At 37.4% G+C, this 20,990-nt stretch overlaps 1 protein-coding gene and 1 long non-coding RNA gene across 4 annotated transcripts in view; one reads left to right on the top strand and one right to left on the bottom strand.

Moving 5' to 3' along the window:
* Positions 1-6,363, top strand: part of LOC136400892 (uncharacterized) — a 49,953-nt gene extending 43,590 nt beyond the window's left edge. Inside the window, exon 3 of the long non-coding RNA XR_010750424.1 lies at positions 5,897-6,363. This is a non-coding gene — a long non-coding RNA (uncharacterized lncRNA). The remainder of the gene's footprint in view (positions 1-5,896) is intronic.
* PNPT1 (polyribonucleotide nucleotidyltransferase 1) overlaps positions 1-20,117 on the bottom strand; it is a 52,480-nt gene extending 32,363 nt beyond the window's left edge. The window contains exons 1-8 of one of the 3 annotated variants that reach the window (XM_066378235.1): positions 19,991-20,117; positions 13,232-13,292; positions 12,137-12,207; positions 11,245-11,350; positions 6,990-7,039; positions 4,975-5,038; positions 4,828-4,875; positions 3,941-4,054 (exon numbers count right to left, since the gene is read on the bottom strand). In XM_066378235.1, the coding sequence (XP_066234332.1) occupies positions 3,941-4,054; positions 4,828-4,875; positions 4,975-5,038; positions 6,990-7,039; positions 11,245-11,350; positions 12,137-12,207; positions 13,232-13,292; positions 19,991-20,092 (616 nt within the window). In that variant the 5' untranslated portion in view covers positions 20,093-20,117. Of the gene's footprint in view, positions 1-3,940; positions 4,055-4,827; positions 4,876-4,974; positions 5,039-6,989; positions 7,040-11,244; positions 11,351-12,136; positions 12,212-13,231; positions 13,293-19,931 lie in introns of all 3 variants that reach the window. The other 2 variants (XM_066378233.1, XM_066378236.1) reach the window with 2 other exon arrangements.
* Positions 20,118-20,990: the final 873 nt, after the last annotated feature.

Below are 20,990 nucleotides of genomic sequence, written 5' to 3'. Positions count from 1 at the left end.
ACTATGCACACCTTTTTAAAATAACATCTTTATTAGATATAATTCAAATACCATAAAATTTTACCTTGTGAAATGAACAAATGCATTGATTCTTAATATGTATTTAAAATTAAATTTTAGCATATCAGCACAGTAGGTGTCCAATAAATGTTTAAAATTATTTGCTATGACCTCCCATTTAATTTGGTCATTGTCATGTTGTCTAATTCTCACACAAGTGGGGAAATTTTTGTAGTGATACTATTGTAAGTAAGCCAACTAGAGGACACTAGGTATTACCATAAAAAAGGCTGCTTTTATGGTGTTATAACAGTAAAACTCCTATGTAAAACAAAGTAGCTCAAAGTAGGGGTTTTAAGCATGGAATCTCAGTAAAATCTGCATTTCAGCTCTATCTGGCTTTGGTTTCTAATAGGCTGATTAGAGTCTGGCCAACTTGTGTCATCTCTGGCATTTCTCAACTTTTACAAAGTCAAAAGTCATGTAATGAATAGTTAGTATCATCTCTAATAGTTTAACCACATCATGTTGTCATTAAGATTTATTATTACATAAGTAACTTCTAATTCTTCTAGGTATAATCTAGAATGGAAAAAAAAATCCTGTGTGCTTTCTATGTTGGAATTCCATAAGCCAACTGAAAACAATTCCATCAGACCTGTGAAACGATAATAGACAAGCTAACATTTGTGTCACTGGAGTTTTGAAAAGAAGAAAAAGACAGCAGAACTGTAAAGCACTGGGAGGGGGGGGGGGATAGCTAAAAATTTCCAAATTTGGCAAAGATGTAAGCCTAAAGATTCAAGAAACTGACAAAACCCTACATAGGGTAATTCAAAGAAAGACACATCATCATTAGACTTCTGAAGATCAAAGACAAAGAAAAAAAATCTTGAAACAAGCCAGAGAAAAATAATACCTTACCCATGGGGAAAGCAATTCATATAACATTAGATTTATCATCAGAAACCATGAAAGTCAGAAGTGGTATAATATTCTGCAGATGCTGGAAGTAAAGAACTGTCGACACAGAATCCTATACTCAGTGAAGATATTTAGAAATAAAGGGGAAATCAAGACTCTTACATGGAGAACTAGAAAAGTTTGTCACTGGCAGACCTACCCTAACAGAATGGCTAACGGAAGTTTTCTAAACAGAAAGGAAACAATAAAGAAAGAAACCATGTTAGAAAGCAATTTCAAGAACATGTTAGGCAAAAATATGGGTAAATACACTTTTCTTCTCTTGAATTTTCTAACTTATGTTTGATAGCCGAGGCAAAAGCAGAATCACATCACTGCCTATTGTGGTTCTAAATGTAGAGGAATATTAAAACAATTATATTATAAATGGAGGAGGAGGGTAAAGGAAGGTAAGTTCTCAAAGTCACTTGAGACATGAGGGACCGTGCTCTGTTAACATGATACTGAGATGATTGTATTCTTTTACTCATCTGCATTCCCGTAACAGCCCCTCCCACTTTCACAAAATAAAATTGGAGATTTAAAAATGCATTTAACATATGTAAATTATACCTCTATAAAGTGATTTTAAAAAGAGAATATGGAAAGACTAAGATAAAGAAAATCAATATTCCTAAAATAAACTTTGTTTTCACCAATTAAACTTTAAAGCATTTCATTTAAAAAATTGTTTAAAAGAACATTCGTTATAGTTTTGGAGTATAAAGATCTGTGCTGTCCAATATGGTAATTACTGGCCCAACATGACTCTTCGCATTTAAATAAATTACACACAGACTGACTAGTGGTAGTATATGCACCAGCTGAAAACAGGCATCTAAATGGTACTGTGCAGAATAATGGCCACTGAAGTAATTTAACAGCTGAAAGCACAAGGAAATCATTCTTGCCCTGAAAGGCCATACTTTACAGATTCTGATTACTAAATATTTTAATAACGAATGGTAGCAATTACTTTTTTGTATCCCAGAAGTTTTATGAGAGTGGTATTTAATCTGGACACAAATTGCTTCTCAGCCTTTTTTGGCTAAGATCAAGTGTGATTTGGACCTAATATTAACTTTAACATGAACACGGGTCAAATGTATATTTGTTGCACCTTTATGAAAGCCAGAGAGCTGGCTAAAAAATATCTTCATGAAATAGTGATGTAAAAGTCATAAAATGGAGGCTTGTCATTTCTGAACCTAGTCTTACAGGTTGATTCTGAATCACTCTCAGCTTCCCTCTAATTAAGACTATTCTCTGATGGTTGCTGCAGTCTTTAGAGTCTCATTCTTCCATCTAGAGTAGTGGTTCTCAAAGTGTGCACCCTATAAGATTTCCAGGTGTGGCCTATGGTATTCCAGAGAAATATGTGCCTGTCGGGGACCAAAAAACCAACAGAGTTTTTAGAGTTTAGATTTCTGGGGGACAGAGGTGTGGGGAATTGGCTGTAAGCTGACAGTCTGCCCAACCCCTCACCTCAATTGCCTGATTAGGTTGTAAAAGGCTCTTAAGCTGTGGTGCTAGATTGTTTACACTACCTCCCATGTTCCCCAGAAAGACTGGAGGCAAATTTCTTCTATCCTTTGTTTGGTGTAAAGTTAAGATGATATGTATGGTGGGGGTTTTGGATTGATGATTAAACATAAGGAATTGTCTCTTGAAGCCTTTTGGATTTCTATAAAAGAAGAATGAGTATGTGGCAATATCTAAAAAAGCTTTGAACATTTACTACAACTTTCAACATCCTATTTATGTGAATTAGGATTTTCTACCCTCAACACAACAAAGAGTAAAAAGAGAGGAATTCTTCAATGTATTGACGAGGAAATGAGAGTTTGCCTTTCAAATATATGCCCAAACATTGAAGAAATTGCTAGGACACATCAGGCTCATGTTTCTGATAAACACAAGAATAAAAAAACTTAACACATTCACACTGGGTCCTGCCGAATTTACTAAATCTTACTAAGAATGTATCTATATATATAAGAAGATAACTTTTTGTCTTTTTAAAAAATTTTTAACCCCTTTTTTACGAATTCTAAAAAGCATAACTCAAAAAATGTAACATAAAAATGTTTTTTTAATGTCAGAATAAATTTAATTTTGTCGTATTTATTTAGTTTAAATACCATAAAAGCACTTGGACTTTATACTTTTTTCTTTAATATTTGACTTAATTATTATAACATATTTCTCAGAAATCTGTATATAGTGCGCCTACAATTATTTGTAGGATTTTAAATGTGCCCCAACTTCAAAAAGTTTGAGAACCACTTATCTAGAGAGTAACAGCTGAAAGGCTGCCTATAGGGTTTTTATGGCATGCCATAGATCAAAATGTTTCCACACCAGAAGGTCCTATGTCAGACAGTCCCAGACATCAAATATCATGTAGTAGAATAAACTGAGCAGAGACCTTAATTAATTTGTCTAAGGTAACATGGCTAACATGTAGCAGATGTTGGGTTTCAAACCCAGCTTATTCTAACTATTAAAGCCCATTCTCCTTCAATAGAATCAGGCTCTGATTTTCATTCATGTATTTATGAAATTTATGTTACAAGGAGTAAAGATGACCCAGTACATGTCTTTTATTTTATTACTAGTTCCACTTCAGAAATAGGTCACCTCCTTCTCAGAGGACTCAGAGAACAACAAACAAGCTTAGGAGGATTGAATTAGCTAAACTAACAAAACACTTTATTACCAGAATTAGAACTTTTAGACTGGCTTATCAATTAAAAAATGACTAAAAATCTTGTCAAAGATTTTATGTATTTCAATCAAGTTGTATAATATTAATTTTAGGTATTGTCTGATACAAAGAGCACTACACCAAAATAAGGCAGCAATAAAACAAAACCAAAATCCTTATGACTGACAAAACACATAGAGTTTAAATGCATTTTTAAGAAGTCAGAACTCTAAGTAAAATCCAAACAAATTTAGTACTTAAAATACTTACCAATCTGACTTTTAGCTGCTCCAGCAACCACTAAATTTAAAATACTGGAAGACATTTCTTTTCGTGTTGGGTTAACAACACATTCTCCATCAATCATTCCTATTCGTACTGCCCCTAAAGTATATTAAAATATTGGCAATTGTTTATTAAAACTTTTCAGTTTTTAAGACATTATTCCAGTGATGGCTTCAATCCCTATCTTCAGTTCTTACCACAATAAAGTCCGTATTTCTACCATATTATTTAAGGCCCAAAGAGCATCCTACCTAACACTACCTTCCTGCTTCACGGAGTCACTCTGAGTTACTCAACTATGCAACTCTTCCACACTTCAAAGATCATACTCACATTCTTCTTCTGGTCTGGACTCCTTTCTCCAAGGTTAATACTTAGCATCTTCCTACTAAGGTTCAGCTTAAATGTTTACTACTCTGAGAAACCCCCTTGATGGCCTTACCTTACAAGACTAAACCTACTGGCATTTAGTACACTCAATAATTATTTACTCCACAAATCATTTTTATATTGCATGACTACAACCTGTAGAAGCTGTAAATTGTAAACATGTTTGTTTTTATCTTGAAAGAGTATGTACTTTGACACTTTCCCAGACAAAAGCAAAGTCCTCAAACAGAAGACACAACTAAGAATTCAAAGTATTTAGGGACACAAAATCTCTAACACCATGACATATTGCTATCAGAAAAAAATCCATGCCAAGGATGAAAATGTTGCAGAGCTGAAAGAAGTCATAGAATGTCATCTAATTCAAGATAATAATGATAGATAATAAATTGGAACCATTGATCTAAGCCCCTGATAATAGCATGCTCACTAGTATTTACTGAAAAATCAAAATTGTTTCTTATTTTCAAATCCTAACTTACCAATAGGTCCATTCCAAGGAATATCTGATAATGAGAGGGCTACAGAAGCTTAAAAAAAGAAAAAAACAAGAGCTAAAATAAAAATATTTCATTGCTTAAAAAAGAAAAATCAACAATGATAATTTTATTCTCTGTTTTTACACTTACCACCATTAATTGCTAGGACATCAGGTTCATTAACACCATCTACTGCTAACAAATTACAAAGGACCTAGTACAAAAGAAAAATTCAAAGTACTTAACAAAATCTGCTTGAATTGGGAGGATTATCATTTTGGATAAGGTTTTGGCCTAAAATATGGGAGCACTACAAGGTTAAAAGCATGGGCTTTAGTGTCACACTCCTTAATTCTGACTATCACTTAACTACATGCTTGACCATGGGTAAATTACTTATATAAAGCCTCAAAAATTTCCTCATCTTTGAAAGAAAAAATAGGCCTTGGTCAGGTAGCTCAATGGATAGAGTGTTGGCCTGGCATATAGATGTCCTAGGTTTGATTCTTGGTTAGGGCACTTAAGAGAAGTGACCCTCTGCTTCTCTCCCCCTTTTCTCCTTCTTCCCCTCCTGCGGACAGTGGCTTGACTGCTTCTAGTGTCAGCCCCTGGTGCTGAGGATAGCTCAGTTGGTCCAAACATTGGCCTCAGGTGCTAAAAATAGCTCAGTGATTCGAGTATTGGCCTAGACGGGGGTTGCTAAGTGCATCCTGGTCAGGGTGCATGCACGAGTCTGTTTTACTATCTCCCCTCCTCTCATTTAAAAAAAAAGAAAAATAATAGCATCTTCCTAAAAGGTTCTTATGAAAATTACTGAAAATATTGTGTGTAAAATATTTATAATAACTGGGCATGCTAAAAGTATTCAGTAAGTATAAGTGTTAGTTATTTCTGTTACATAAAAATATTGTTAGGTTCCTGGCCAGTTGGCTCAGTGGTAGAGTATCGGCTGGTGTATGGATGTCCCTGGTTCGATTCCTGGTCAGGGCACAAAGGAGAAACACTCATCTGCTTCTCTACCCCTACCCCTCTCACTTTTTTCTCCTTCTCTTTCTCTCTCTCCCTCCTGCAGCCATGGCTCAATTGGAGCAAATTGGTCCCAGGCACTGAAGATAGCTCCATGGCCACCTCCTCAGGTGCTAAGAAGAGCTTGGTTGCTAAGCAACAAAGCAACTCCCCAGATGGGACAGCATCACCCCCTAGTGGGCTTGCTGGGTGGATCCCAGTTCAGGCTCATGAGGGAGTATCTCTGCCTCCCCTCCTCTCGCTGAATTAAAAAATAAAAGTTACATTGTTTGTAAGCACTGACAAAACAAGCAAATGAATTACTTTACAGTGCAATAATAAACAGACACCTGTCTTATACCTAAGAAAATAATTTAAGGCAAGGACATCCTTACAAAGGCATATATTTTTTATCAAATAAATAAAATAGTTAAACCTTTGAGTAGTGAGTTATTTTCATGCTTGTTAACTCCCAGGAGTGAGTTTTTTTCAAAAAATGAAATAAGTTCCAGTTCCATTAACTTAAAATCATGTTTGTTTGATAACCAATTTATGGAAACAAGAAGAACATACATTTGCCTTTTTTAAATGTTGACTTACACATTTTTAAAATAAAAATTTTTGTACAATTGTACTCTGGATGGTCAGGAGGCATAAGGACATACACAAAAGTTTGTACTACTACTCAAAGGGTTAAAGTATATGGGTCATTCTGAAAGAAAATACTCAGAATTAAAATATAATGAAGTAGAGGTTTAGCAGACCCAGTAATTAAAATAAGTAATAAAAATTAGTTATGTTGATTTTCCTACCCTCTTTTACTAAGATGACCTACAAGGCCTAAACTGATCTGCTGCACCCACCTCAATCACTCAACGTATTAACTCACCAATTTCTTTTTTTGCCTCAGGGCTTTTGTGCTTTCCCCACACTCCTGGGTTGGCTCACTTCTATCCATAATTCAGCTATAACCTCAAATTGACACTGAATAAATATTAGATTTTTAAAATTGTTTAAAAACATTTAATGTTAAATGCAATAGCATCACCAAAAATTCTTATTTTGTATTCTTTATATACTGTTTAGCCAGTAAGTCTTACAGAGAGTCATTAAATAATTTTTAATTGATTTGGAAACAAATATCCTAGAGGAGACCCTACCTGTGTATCATAAAAGTAGCCAGCTGGAAAAAGAGGTCTAATTGAACGATCTGCCAAAAAAAAAGAGAAAAGATATTAAGTAGTAATGAAAGAAGTAGCTTTACAGTTCAAAATGTTTTCACTATTAAATACCAGGCTGTTATGTAAATTATACCCTAATAAAGCTGTATAATAAAACTTTGAGTACCTTAATAAATAAATAAATAAATACCAGGCTCAAAAATAATAAATTAATACACACCATGCACTAACAACAAAAAATTAGCATTGCAGAAACACACAAGTCTAAAATTGGGCAGCAGCTTTTCATTCTGGTTCCACAGTTATCAGTTAATTATATAAAAGCAGAGGAAAGAGACTTAAGACCAATAGCAGATCAAAGAAAATCCTTAGTATTCTGTGTCTGACAAATGCATATAAACATACACAAACAAGTAATTTCTGGGTAGAACTATAAAATATACTGCTCACAAAACTTAGGGGTATTTCAAAATGAATATGAATCGATAAAATATCCCCTAATTTTTGTGATCAGTGTTCAAGTGATCCCAGAATATTTCAAGATGTCAAAGACTTCTGCCTTAATAAGGGAGAGTAAGGGGTCTCAGTGCTCCAGGTGAGAGTTGAACGAGGCCTGGGCCAGGGTATGGCAGTGGAACTGGAAGATTAGAAAGATTTAGGACAAATAATTAATAGGATTTGGTTGAGGGCATGGTCAAGGATGAACCCCAGGCTTTTGGCCTGTGTTACACGTAACAGAAGAATGGACAATTATTTATTTATTTATATCATTATATCAGGTCTACCAGAAAGTTCTGTCCGTTTCTATCACAACAAGTTTCGACACGTAAGCACATGTTTATTTGGCGCATGTGTGCCTATTTTTATCACTTAATGTATACATACTGACGTAGCAAATTAAAACAAAGTTGATTCACGTTAGTCTTATGTGTGAAGCGATAGTGTACCCATGTGTGAAGCGATAGTGTACCCATGTGTGAAGCGATAGTGTACCCATGTGTGAAGCGATAGTGTACCCATGGTGTAAATGAATGATAGACGTTCATTTACGTCACTGTAATTTTTACGAATTTCAACAAGGAAGAAATGCTACAGAAGCATGTAGAAATTTACTGAAAGTGTTTGGTGAAGGTACAGTTTCTGATAGGACATGCAGGAAGATGGTTTGAAAAATTTGAAACAGGTGATTTCGACCTTTCTGATAAGCCACGTTCTGGGCAACCATCTTTGATCAGTGATGATGTTGTTAAGACCATGTTGGAGCAAGATCCTTTTCTGACAACATCGGAGATCGCAGAAAGGCTTAATTCAGCTCAGCAAACCATTTCGGACCATATTCGGAAGATAGGATTGGTGTGGAAATATTCAAGATGGGTGCCACAAGAATTAAGTCAGAAGAATTTGGATGATCGAGTCGTCATATGCATATCTCTGCTTGCTCGGAACAAAATCGAGCCCTTCTTGAACCGGATGATAACTGGGGATGAAAAGTGGATTACCTACGAAAACATCGTAAGAAAAAGGGCATATTGTGAACCCGGAAAACCTAGCCCTTCCACCTCTAAACCAAATTTGACGCTGAATAAGAGAATGTTGTGTATATGATGGGACATTCGAAGACCAAAACATTATTAGCTTTTAAAACCGAATGAAAAGCTCAATTTGGAGAAGTATTGTCAGCAACTGGATAATTTAAAGACAGCAGTCCAAGAAAAGAGACCGGCGATGTTCAATAGGAAGAACGTCATACTGCATCATGATAATGCCAGGCCACATGCTGCTTTGGGGACTCGTCAAAAATTGCAGAACTAGGCTGGGAAATTCTGTCGCATCCACCATATTCCCCAGACTTAGCACCCTCTGACTATCACTTGCTTTTGTCCTTACAAAATGTTTTGAAGGGCAAAAAATTCAAAAATGAAGAAGATATCAAACAAGCACTGGTTCAATTTTTCGCATCAAAAGATAAAACATTTTTCAAAAATGGGATATACAAATTGCCCTCATGCTGGCAAGAAATCATTAATAATAATGGCAATTATATTATTTAATAAAGTTTATTGATGGTAAGAAAAATTTGTATTTTGTTTTATTTCAAAAACGGACAGAACTTTCCAGTAGACTGTATATAATTTTTTATTATATCATTACTTATTATTAATTTATTTTCTATTTTTTATTATAATGTTATACATGTAAAAAGTATTATTTTGTATATATGCAGTTTAAAGAATAGTAATTAACACTTACCTATTCTTTATGTGACCTGAGAAAAAGTACATACTAATATTGGGTTGGGGAATAAGTTCGTAGCGTTTTTACCGAAGACTTTTATTTAAACAAAAAACAATAATTATATCAATAAGTTAATCAATTATATATTTGCCGTTGCTGTTTACAACCTCTTCTCACCTCTCGACCAATTTGTTGATGCCGTTCCGCCAAAAATCGCCTGGTCTGGTGTCAAAGAAGTTGTTGAGCCAGTTTTTAAGGACCTCTTTGTTATCGAAGGTAACGCCCTTCATATGGTTTGACAGGGAGCGGAAAAGATGGTAATCGGTTGGTGCAAGGTCCGGAGAATACGGCGGATGCTGAAGGACCTCCCATTCGAGCTCTTGGAGTGCGGCTTTGACGACTTGTGCAACATGGGGCCTGGCGTTGTTGTGAAGGAGTATGGTTTGACCATGTCGATCAGATCTTTTCAGTCGAATAGCCTCATTCACGCGGTGTAGCTGGGCAATGTAGAGCTCCTTGTTGACCGTGGCATTCTTTTCGAGCATTTCCCAGTGCACCATGCCCTCCCAGTCCCACCAAACACATATCATGATCTTCTTTGGATGAAGGTCCGGCTTGACTCTCGGCTTTGGCGTATCTCCTGGAGCCACCCACTCCTTTCTTTGCTTCATATTGATGTATAGGCACCATTTCTCATCTCCCGTGACGATTCGGTACAAAAAGCGCTGTTTATGACCGCGTGTTGCTTCATGGCAGGCGAGATGCTGAGAAGCAATTTGAAGGCGACTTTCTTTGTTTTTTTTGTTGAGCTCGTGAGGCACCCAGGCTCCCAATTTTTCGGTAAATCCCATTGAATGAAGGTGATCGAGAATCGTTTTATGATCGCAGTTCATTTTTTCCGCCAATTCACGACTCCTTTGGCGACTGTTCTCCTTCAAAAGTGATTTGAGACGTTCTTCATCGAATTCAGAAGGCCTTCCGCTGCGGGACGTGTCATCAACATCAAAGTCGCCATTTTTGAACATTGCAAACCATTTCCGTGCTGTAGACTCGCCTATGACACCTTCTCCATACACATCGCAAATGTCCCGGGCTGCTTCGGCAGCTTTTTGACCTCGATGAAAAGCAAAGAAGAGCAGGTGTCGAAAATGTTGATTTTTGCCTCCTGGGTATTCCATTTCTAAGCCTCAAAACTAATAAAAAATTAAATAACTCAAAAATACAATTAACATAGTTTTGTAGAGCAGAAAGAGTTTTATCGAATGAATACCCTTTGCCAAACAGCAAACAAATCGTTGTAAAATATAAAAATGCTATGAACTTATTCCCCAACCCAATACATTGGAAGCCTTTAGGCTCCTCTCTGTGATCATATACCTCTTCCTTCTCCATTGAGGTAACCACTATCCTGAATTTTGTTTAATCTTGCCTTTGCTTTTCTTTGTTGTTTTATTATATATGTATCTATTCTTAAACAATACAGTGTTGGTTTAATATGGTTTTGAACTTTGTATTTTTTCTGTTTGGGTGATTCATTGAGCTTTATCAATCCAAAGGCTTATAGTTTTAATAAAATTTGTAAAAACACTGAAAAAGAAAAAAGGATGTCAAAGATTTGAAAGATTACAGAAATATTTCAGTAGTTGATAAATATTGATGAATATGATGTTTTTTGAAAATTATTAGGGATACATTCAACAGAGTAGTGTCATGGTCCATGGAATTTATATACTCAATAGAGATTCATTCATTTAGCCTACAAATAATACTGAATGCCTATTTTGTGCTAGGCAGTATACCATGTCAAAGGGATTCAGCAGTGAACAAATAGAAAGTTTTTTCTCTCATGGAACCAATATTTGATGAGAGGATACAGAAGGTTAATAATCTTAGGCAGTATTAATGTAATAAAAGAAAACAAGAGATAGAACACAGATGAAAGAGAGATGCTAAAACAGGCATTACAGAGAGGGTTAATGCCTTTATCTTAATATCTTACCTATTACTCTACTTGTAAGAATTTCTTTATCAGAAGATCCAATCTCTCTTCTAAGATAGTTTGTGGGAATTCTACCTGCTGCAGCAGCCTTCTGTCTATAGTCAACCTGAAGTAGCAATGAAAAATAATTAAGTTCATTTGATTGCTTTTTGTAGTAAGAGACTATTCCCTAAGAACTATTATGATGATGCTAATTCTCCTGAGGTTGCAAGCAACATATTCCAGACTAAGAGTGAAGAACATTTTATTTACTTTTAGAGTTTTAAATCACTTACGGAAAACAGAGCTGATAGAAATATTTCTCAAATTAGTCTTTAAAATGTTTTCCACTATTCCCCACAGTAGCTTATTCTGATCAAGTCAAACATTTTCTTTTTATTTTATCAACTCTGTTAAATATAACTACACCCCTCTTTTCATAATAAAAAGAAGCTATAAAATCTTCTTGTCAACTTACAAACCTGGACATTTGAATATATGCTAACTACTAATACAAGAATTGGTTAGGAAGCATTCAAGTTTAAATTATTTTAATTACTGAGTATCAAACCATTAAGGAAAATTCTTTGATGTGGGAAGCTTACATTTTTTTAATTTTTTTTATTTTAAAAGTCAATTTTTTTTAATTTTTATTTTATTTACTCATTTTAGAGAGAAGAGAGAGAGAGAGGAGAGAGAGACAGGGGGGAGGAGCTGGAAGCATCAACTCCCATATGTGCCTTGACCAGGCAAGCCCAGGGTTTCGAACCGGCGACCTCAGCATTTCCAGGTCGACGCTTTATCCACTGCGCCACCACAGGTCAGGCCAGAAGCTTACATTTTGCACTCACTAGACACTAGACAAAAATATTACACATACATTTATGCTATATTTAAATCAGCAAATACTTACCACCAAAGGCATGAATTGGGAAGGTGAAGGTTTTGTTTTACTGACAGCTGTGACCATTACCGCAGTGTCACCTGACTTGGTTAAAAATAAACAACACTGGTAAATTCCATTAAAATAGACATCAAAAACACATATTAGTGACTGAATGGTCACTCCAGTTAAATCCAAGTAAAGAGAACTGTTATCTCATGACTTAATGACAATGATAATAATTATTCACAAGTAGTCTATTCTTGATCCCTCCTGCATAATCATGTTCTGTATTAGAACAGTCACTGAGCTTTTTAAAAGCAACAGAACTAAAGGAAAAAGGCTCATCCAATCATATTTCTACTTCTAATGAGGAAATTTAGGCCACACACACAAAAAAAATGTCCCAAGAATTACAATTGAAGAAACCAGTAAAATCATTTTCTCTAGAAAAGCATTATAGAAAAAATAATTTTTTTTTTAAGTGAGAGGCGGGGTGGCAGACAGACTCCCACATGCACTCTGACTGGCAAGCCCCCTACAAGGTGATGCTCTGCCCATCTGGGGCTGCTGCTCTGTTGCTTGGCAACTGAGCTATTTTAGTGCCTGAGGTGAGGCCATGGAGCCATCCTCAGTGCCTGGGGCCAACTTATTTGAACCATTTGACCCATGGCTGTGGGAGGAGAAAAAGAGAGAAAAAAAGAGAGAGAGAGAGAGAGAAGGAGAGAGAGAGGGAGAGAGAGAAAGAGAGAGGGAGAGAGAAAAGGGGTTTGGGGTGGAAGCAGCAGTTGGCTACTTCTCCTGTGTGCCCTGACCGGAAATCAAACCTGGGACTTCCACCCACTGGGCTGACTCTTTACCACTGAGCCAATTGGCCAGGGACATATTACAAAATTTATTAACAGAATAAAACAGAACCCTAAGTTTGGAAGAGATGTTAAAGGTCATTTAATATTCCCAGCCCTCTGACTTCTTTGTTATCTGGAATGGTTCTGATACCAGAAATGGTCTGAATTAATTTCTATTACTACAATTCTAAAAAAGTTGTATGATGTTGTAAAAATGTTCAGTACCAATCTCCATAACCATTTTTAAGATGAACAAGTTAAAAATTGGACTTTTTACCTGTACTACAGCACAGCCATCTGCAAATCTGGCCAGTTTTCCAGAAGATATTTCCAATTTTCTGTTTAAAAAAATTTTTTTTTAAATACAAAAGGATTTAAGTCATCAGAATATTTCCCAGCTTAGCATAAAATAATCAAAGTCTAACAGACAAACTAAAGGTTACCAATCCTTATAGGACCCCACCTAGCAAGCAAATAAACAAAAAAGGGATAGCGTTCACAATCATTATTAAAAGTACACAGGGAATTTAAGAGCTGTGTAAAGAAAACTACAGAAGCCAAGACGCAAGAGTAAAAATATAGTATTTTGGGGGTACAGAAAAATCTCTTTTAAATGCTAATTCCCATTTACTACCTTTGTTTAGTCTCTTTTCATCCCTAGTCTTGTTGACTCAAATAACCTTTTAGCACAAAAACTAGATCACTTCCCTCCTTAAAATCCTTTAAAATTTCCCCAATGCTTTCAAGACAGTGTATACTCCATAAATTGCCTACAGTGACCTTCACGTTCAACAAAGGTGTGAAAACAAGTCAGTGGGGGAAAGAATAGTTTTTTCAACCAATGGTGCCAGACAACTGGATATCCATATTGCAAAAAATTTAAAAAGTTGGAAGGCTTCCTCATACTACAAATAAAAATTAATTCAAAACAGACCAGAGATCTACAAATGAGAGCTAAAACTATAAAATTCCTAGGAAAAAATCATAGGAGTAAATATAAACATCTAAGCCAGTGGTAGTCAACCTGGTCCCTACCGCCCACTAATGGGCGTTCCAGCTTTCATGGTGGGCGATAGCGGAGCAACCAAAGTATAAGTAAAAAGATAGATTTAACTATAGTAAGTTGTTTTATAAAGATTTATTCTGCTAAACTTAGCGAAAATTCGACATAAAGTACTTGGTAAGTAATTATTATTATATGCTTTAACTTGCCATAACTCTGCTTTATAAATTTTATAAAGTAAAGTTACTTTCCTACTTTATAAATCACCATTACTGTGGAACCAGTGGGCGGTTAGAAAATTTTACTTCTAACAGAGATAACAAAAGTGGGCGGTAGGTATAAAAAGGTTGACTACCCCTGTTCTAAGCCTTCTTATATATGACATCAAAAGCACAAGTGACAAAAGAAAAAAACTGATAAATCAGATTTCATCAAAATCAAAAACTTTTGTGTTTCATAGGATATCCTCAAGAAAGTAAAAGAGGTGGGAGATATTGATAAACAGGGATGCTATGCATGTCGGGGGAAGTAGGTAAATGGGACATCTCAGTACCTTCCCTCTATTTTGTTGTAAAACTAATACTGCTTTAAAAAATCAAGTCTAGGCCCTGGTCGGTTGGCTCAGCTGTAGAGCGTCGGCCTGGCGTGCGGGGGACCCGGGTTTGATTCCCGGCCAGGGCACATAGGAGAAGCGCCCATTTGCTTCTCCAGCCCCCCTTCCTCTGTGTCTCTCTCTTCCCCTCCTGCAGCCAAGGCTCCATTGGAGCAAAGATGGCCCAGGCGTTGGGGATGGCTCCTTGGCCTCTGCCCCAGGCGCTAGAGTGGCTCTGGTCGCGGCAGAGCGTCGCCCCTGGTGGGTGTGTCGGGTGGATCCTGGTCAGGCGCATACGGGAGTCTGTGTGACTGTCTCTCCCCATTTCCAGCTTCAGAAAAATACAAAAAAAAAAAAAAAAAAAATCAAGTCTATTAAAAAAAGAAAAAGAAAATGAAAGAAAACCCAGAGAGAAAATATTTGCAAATCATATATCTGATAAGGAACTTGTATTTCAGATATGTAAAGAAGTCTCATAGCTTAACAATAAAAAGACAAATTTTAAAAATTGGCAAAATAGCCTGACCAGGCGGTGGCGCAGTGGATAGAGCATCGAACTGGGATGCGGAAGACCCAGGTTCAAGTCCCCGAGGTCACCAGCTTGAGCGCGGGCTCATCTGGTTTGAGCAAAAGACCACCAGCTTGAGCCCAAGGTCGCTGGCTCAAGCAAGGGGTTACTCGGTCTGCTGAAGGCCCACAGTCAAGGCACATATGAGAAAGCAATCAATGAACAACTCAGGGGTTGCAATGCGCAACGAAAAACTAATGATTGATGCTTCTCATCTCTTCATTCCTGTCTGTCTGTCCCTGTCTATCCCTCTCTCTGACTCTCTCTGTCTCTGTAAAAAAAAAAAAAAAAAAAAAAAAAATTGGCAAAATATTTGAATAGATGCTTTCCAAAGACCTGGAAAGGGCCAATAAGCACATGAAAATATGATCAAAAGCATTAGCCACCAGATAAATGCAAATCAAAACCACAATGCGATACTACTTCATATCTACTAGGATTATGTGTTAGTGAAGATATGGAGAAACTGGGACCCTCATACACTGCTAACGGAAATGTAAAATGGCGCACCTGCTTTGGGAAATCACCTGGCAATTCATTAAAAGGTTAAACACAAAAGTACCATAGGACCCAGCAATTCTACTTCTAGGTATATATACCCAAGAGAAATGAAAACATATGTCCATGCAAAAACTTGCATATAAATATTCATAGAAGCATTACTCATAAGAGCTTCAAAATGGAAACAACCCAACTGTATATAAACTGATGGATAAACAAAATGTGGTATAATCTATATACAATGGAATATTAGTCAGCCATTAAAAAATATCAAGTACTCATACATGTTACAATATGGATAAGCCTTGGAAACATTATGCTGAGTGAAAGTGACCACATATCATTTGACTTCATTTCTAGAAAATGCCCAGAATAGTATCCACAGAGACAAAAAGTACATCAGTGGTTGTGTGGGGCTCTGGGATCAGGGGACAAATAAAAAGTTACTGCTAGTGGATGAGGTTTCTTTTTTTTTTCTTTCTTTTTTTTTTTGAGGTTTCTTATTTAGGTGATGAAAGTGTTTTAAAATTGATTATGGTGAGGGTCACAATCTCTATGACCATACTAAGAAACACTGAACTGTACATTCTAAATGGGTAAATTATATGGTACATGAATTATATCTTAATAAAGCTACCATATACATATATGAAATAGGCAGCACTGTCAACCTTATTAAAAAAGAGGTCACTGAGGGCTTGAAACAGACCAACAAAACTTGTCAGAGCCCTTAATTCATGAAAGAGTATTATGAGGCCAACTCAGTGACTCCTGAAGGATAATTAGGAAGATGTTCAGTTCCATGAGCTTGGCTTTAGAAACATTTTATCATTGTCGCATGCTGAAAACACACACACACAATTCTCTGCCCCGCCTCAAGTAAGATTAGTTATTTTGTCCATCACATGTCAAAAGGATGAAGAGGCAACCTTTAATACTTTTCTACCCATTATTTTGCCAGAAGCCGGAGTTCATGAAAAGCATATGTATTTATCTATTCGTTTAGACTCATTCTGTTAAATTTTAAAGTCAGAATAAAGCATGTACATTTGTACTATCAGCCCTGACATTGAAATGTTATGGGGATTTTTTTAACTACAAGAATTCCACTTGGGTTTCTATTATTGTTCAACACAGATGTTATGATGACATCCCACAATAAAATGGTATCCCCTGACAGACGGAATAAGGTGAAGAGATGAGGCTGGAGCTGGAATAGTAGGAGGGGCAAATGAGATGCTCAGAACCACAATGTAGCATCACGCAGACTCTCCCACCAAGCTATAGCTAAAACCAGTATCTTATATATGTAACATCTCCAAATACTACATATAAGATGGACAACATGTCAGTGGACTCTGTTAATTGGAACTGGGTGGCTATGGAACTCAATGGGAAGGAGATTTTTGAGCTTTTTAAATGCTGAACCACGTGAGTGAATACCTAATTAAAAAATACTTTTGGCCTGACCAGGGTGTGGCACAGTGGATAGAAAGTCGGACTGGGATGCGGAGGACCCAGGTTCAAGACCCCGAGGTTGCGAGCTTGAGCGCAGGCTCATCTGGTTTAAGCAAAGCTCACCAGCTTGGACCCAAGGTCACTGGCTTGAGCAAGGGGTTACTCGGTGTGCTGTAGCCCCATGGTCAAGGCACATATGAGAAAGCAATCAATGAACAACTAAGGTGTCGCAATGTGCAACGAAAAGCTAATGACTGATGCTTCTCATCTCTCCGTTCCTGTCTGTCTGTCTCTATCTATCCCTCTCTCTGACTCTCTCTCTGTTTCTGTAAAAAAAAACAAAAAAACTTGAAGAAATAAATAATAAAAATAAGATGAGCAAGGAATGCCTATTGGTGGAGAGAAGAGTGAGAAGAAGTTGTGCAGGAAGTGAGAAGGGGAAGAGAGGAGCCATTTGCCACAGGTAGTAGAACTACAGGGAGAGAAATACTTAAGGAATGTTTTAACATCCTCCTCCAACATCCACCAAGAAAATTCAGTAATACAAAACTAAACTAACCAAAAAATTACCTTTATGGTTTGGCCCCTACCTATGTCATTTGAGCTCACCTTCATTGCTACACTCACATTTCACTTTCTGCTCCATCCATAGCGAGTTATTTGTAGCTACTCAAAGGTACTCTCTCACCTCTGCAACTGCACTTGACACTTTCTCTGCTACTTTCTATTTGTCCTTCAAGATTCACCCTCAACGGGAAGCTTAGCATAGGACAAATATGCCTGTGCCTCCTTAGCACCCTGTTCATACCTCTCCCACAGTGATTTTCCCAGGACTGAACCTGTGTTTATCTTACTTCCTCATACAGATCCCTGTATATAGTAGGTGCTCAATAAAAAACGTATTGAAATGAAGATTAAAGTTACTTCAAAGGTTACTGTAATAAATACATATCTGAAAAATACCACAATAGAATAAAACCTTCTCAGGCATTGTAAATATATATGATAACAAATATAAAGTGCATAGTACATAGTAGTGACCCAATAAATGTTGCAAACAACAAATTTATTAACAAAGAGAAACAATGTATTTACCCAGCGATAATGATATTTATGAATCTAGGTGTTACAACATATGACACAGGTTTAAAATGAACTAGTTATGAAAGAGATTGAGGATGACAAAAGATTCAAGGTAGATTATTTATGGAGAATTTGGAGGGCAGGGGATGATACTGTTGCTTTGAGTTCCTAGTGCTTAGCATATAGTCGATGTCTATGGAATGTAGTAATGTTCTGGGGCATTTCTTCAGAGATGAATGTTCAGTCCTTAAAGAATGGAAGTAATATCCTCACCCTCAAAAAAAATCAAGGCCCTGGCCGCTTGGCTCAGCGGTAGAGCGTCGGCCTGGCGTGCGGGGAACCCGGGTTCGATTCCCAGCCAGGGCACATAGGAGAGGCGCCCATTTGCTTCTCCACCCCCTCCCCCCCCCCTTCCTCTCTGTCTCTCTCTTCCCCTCCCGCAGCCAAGGCTCCATTGGAGCAAGGATGGCCCGGGCGCTGGGGATGACTCCTTGGCCTCTGCCCCAAGCGCTAGAGTGGCTCTGGTCGCGGCAGAGCGAGGCCCTGGAGGGGCAGAGCATCACCCCCTGGTGGGCAGAGCGGGCGCCCCTGGTGGGCGTGCCGGGTGGCTCCCGGTCGGGCGCATGCGGGAGTCTGTCTGACTGTCTCTCCCTGTTTCCAGCTTCAGAAAAATACAAAAAACAAAAACAAAAAAAAAACCAGAATCAAAGAATGCCAGAAGTGGAAAGGGAGTTACAGATTATCTAGTCTAAGGGCCAACAAACTATAGCCTGTTTCTCAACAGCCTTTCAGCTAAGAATGTGTTTTTACATTTTTAAAGGTTTGTAAACAAATGCGAATATGTGACAGACAGTACGCAGCCCACAAAGCCTAAAAAACCTGGTCCCTTGTAGATCCCTGATTCTAGTCCAGTCTCATTTTGTGAGATAAAAAAATGATGAACTAATTTGTTCAAGATTCAGTAAATTAGGGAGGAAGGCCTGGATTTTAAAGCCAGATTTTTCAGCTTTTTATGTGAACTAGGGTAAAAATGTTTTTCAAGTACATGGCAAAACACATACATATATACATATACATATAGTAAACATCAGCAGTTTCATTTATTTCAAAAAATGATTCAAAAATAGAATTTTTAAAAAAAGTGATTTTAGTTGTGAATTCTGGTAAAAGGACCCCTGGAAAAGGGCTTTGTAACAGAAGCCCAAGTTCAAAATCCACTTAGTCTTGGAATACTAGCTTTGTTCAGTGAGCAAGTTAACCATTTCTGAACCTGTTTTCTTAACTATAAAGATGGGGATAATAGTATTTTTACTGCAGGTTCTAAAAAGAGGGTATCTTGAAACTGGTGTTCAAAAAACTTGACGTTTCCCTTCCCTTCACACTACGGTCATGATGGCCACGCTCTTAGGCAATACATATAATTGAGCGACGTAAGCATCCACGGTCAGTTCATTATCCTGTGATGGAATGTTTCATATTTCAGAGTCCAGAAGTCCCTGACATTAAAGAAAATGGAACTCAGCTGGAGAAAGGGAGGTGGAATAGGGCAAGAGGGAAAACCAAAAAGCAAAGGACAAGAGGCTGAGACAGGGAAGAGTGGGGATGCCGGGAGAAAGACTGCTAAACCCAGAAAAGAAACCTGGAATTTAGGTTTTGAGTCAACACTGGGGAAGAGACCTGGGTTACTAGTTTTCCACCCAGGAGATGAAAGTACTCGTACTGGACAGACAGAATGCCTCGTGAAAGGGCAGAGAACGCACGTAGCTCCTTACCTGTTACCTAAATCCACGGCCACGGCACGGGACCCCGCGCCACCCCATAGAGCTCGCACCTGCAACTGGGTAAGTGCTCGATCCCGCCCAGGCAGACGGAGGGGACTATCGCCCAGCGGCCGGAGCCGGAGGCATGAGCAGCAACGCCGGCACGCCGCCATGACACACGGCACACGACTCGCCCGGGATGCGCTCTGATTGGCTCACATTGCAGATGGTGAGGCGGAGCCGATTGCAGTTTCGTTTCTGTAGTGCTTGGGGAACGCCGGAAACAAGGCTCCCTTGGCCGCTTTCTACGAACACTAGAGAGGGTCAAATCTATCTGAACGCGATCCGAATAACCTGTCTTTCCTCTCAGTATCTGCCAATGAAAGGCAATTAGGAAAATAATGTCTTTTTTGTTGTTATCGTAGTTTAAAAGAAAGTCCTAGTGTTTCATAAGTAAAGTAAATATAGTAATAATAGAAGTAATTAGGCAACAAACACATTATTGTTATTTGACTTCTGTGAGCAGAAAATTAGGAGAATTTGTATGGTGGACTGTACATAGCAAGAAATCACTCTATCCCCACGCTGTCCTGGTTTTTATTTTTATAAATTTGACACAACATATATATTACTGCAAAGCTTTATGTTAATTTACTTCTAATAAGTTAAATGACCCATATCATTTTAGATATCTTTTTATCATAATTTCTGATTTATCTTTATTTCCATTAGTATTTAGCAATTCATTTCTCTGCCCCTTTTGGCCAAATTTTAATATTATTTTTTTTTCCTTTTGGCCAAATTTTAGTATTTTCTAGTTCAACTGAAAAAATATTATTGGAATTTGAATTTGATAAATATTTAGAGAGTGGATAAATTTCTTCAACCCCTACTAATAATCCAGTCTGTTGGAAAATCTTTATGTGGCTCCTTGAATGAACCAATGATTATTTTTCTATTATGAGGATCATATTTTTCTTTTAACCTGTTTCCCCAAAGAAATGGGAACAACAACAACCAACACACACTCAAACATGATTTTAAGAACTAAAAATGTTGAACTCCAAACAG

Source organism: Saccopteryx leptura, chromosome 3, assembly GCF_036850995.1.
Source record: "Saccopteryx leptura isolate mSacLep1 chromosome 3, mSacLep1_pri_phased_curated, whole genome shotgun sequence".
NCBI lineage: Eukaryota > Metazoa > Chordata > Mammalia > Chiroptera > Emballonuridae > Saccopteryx > Saccopteryx leptura.
This window is presented reverse-complemented; position numbering and strand designations above follow the sequence as displayed.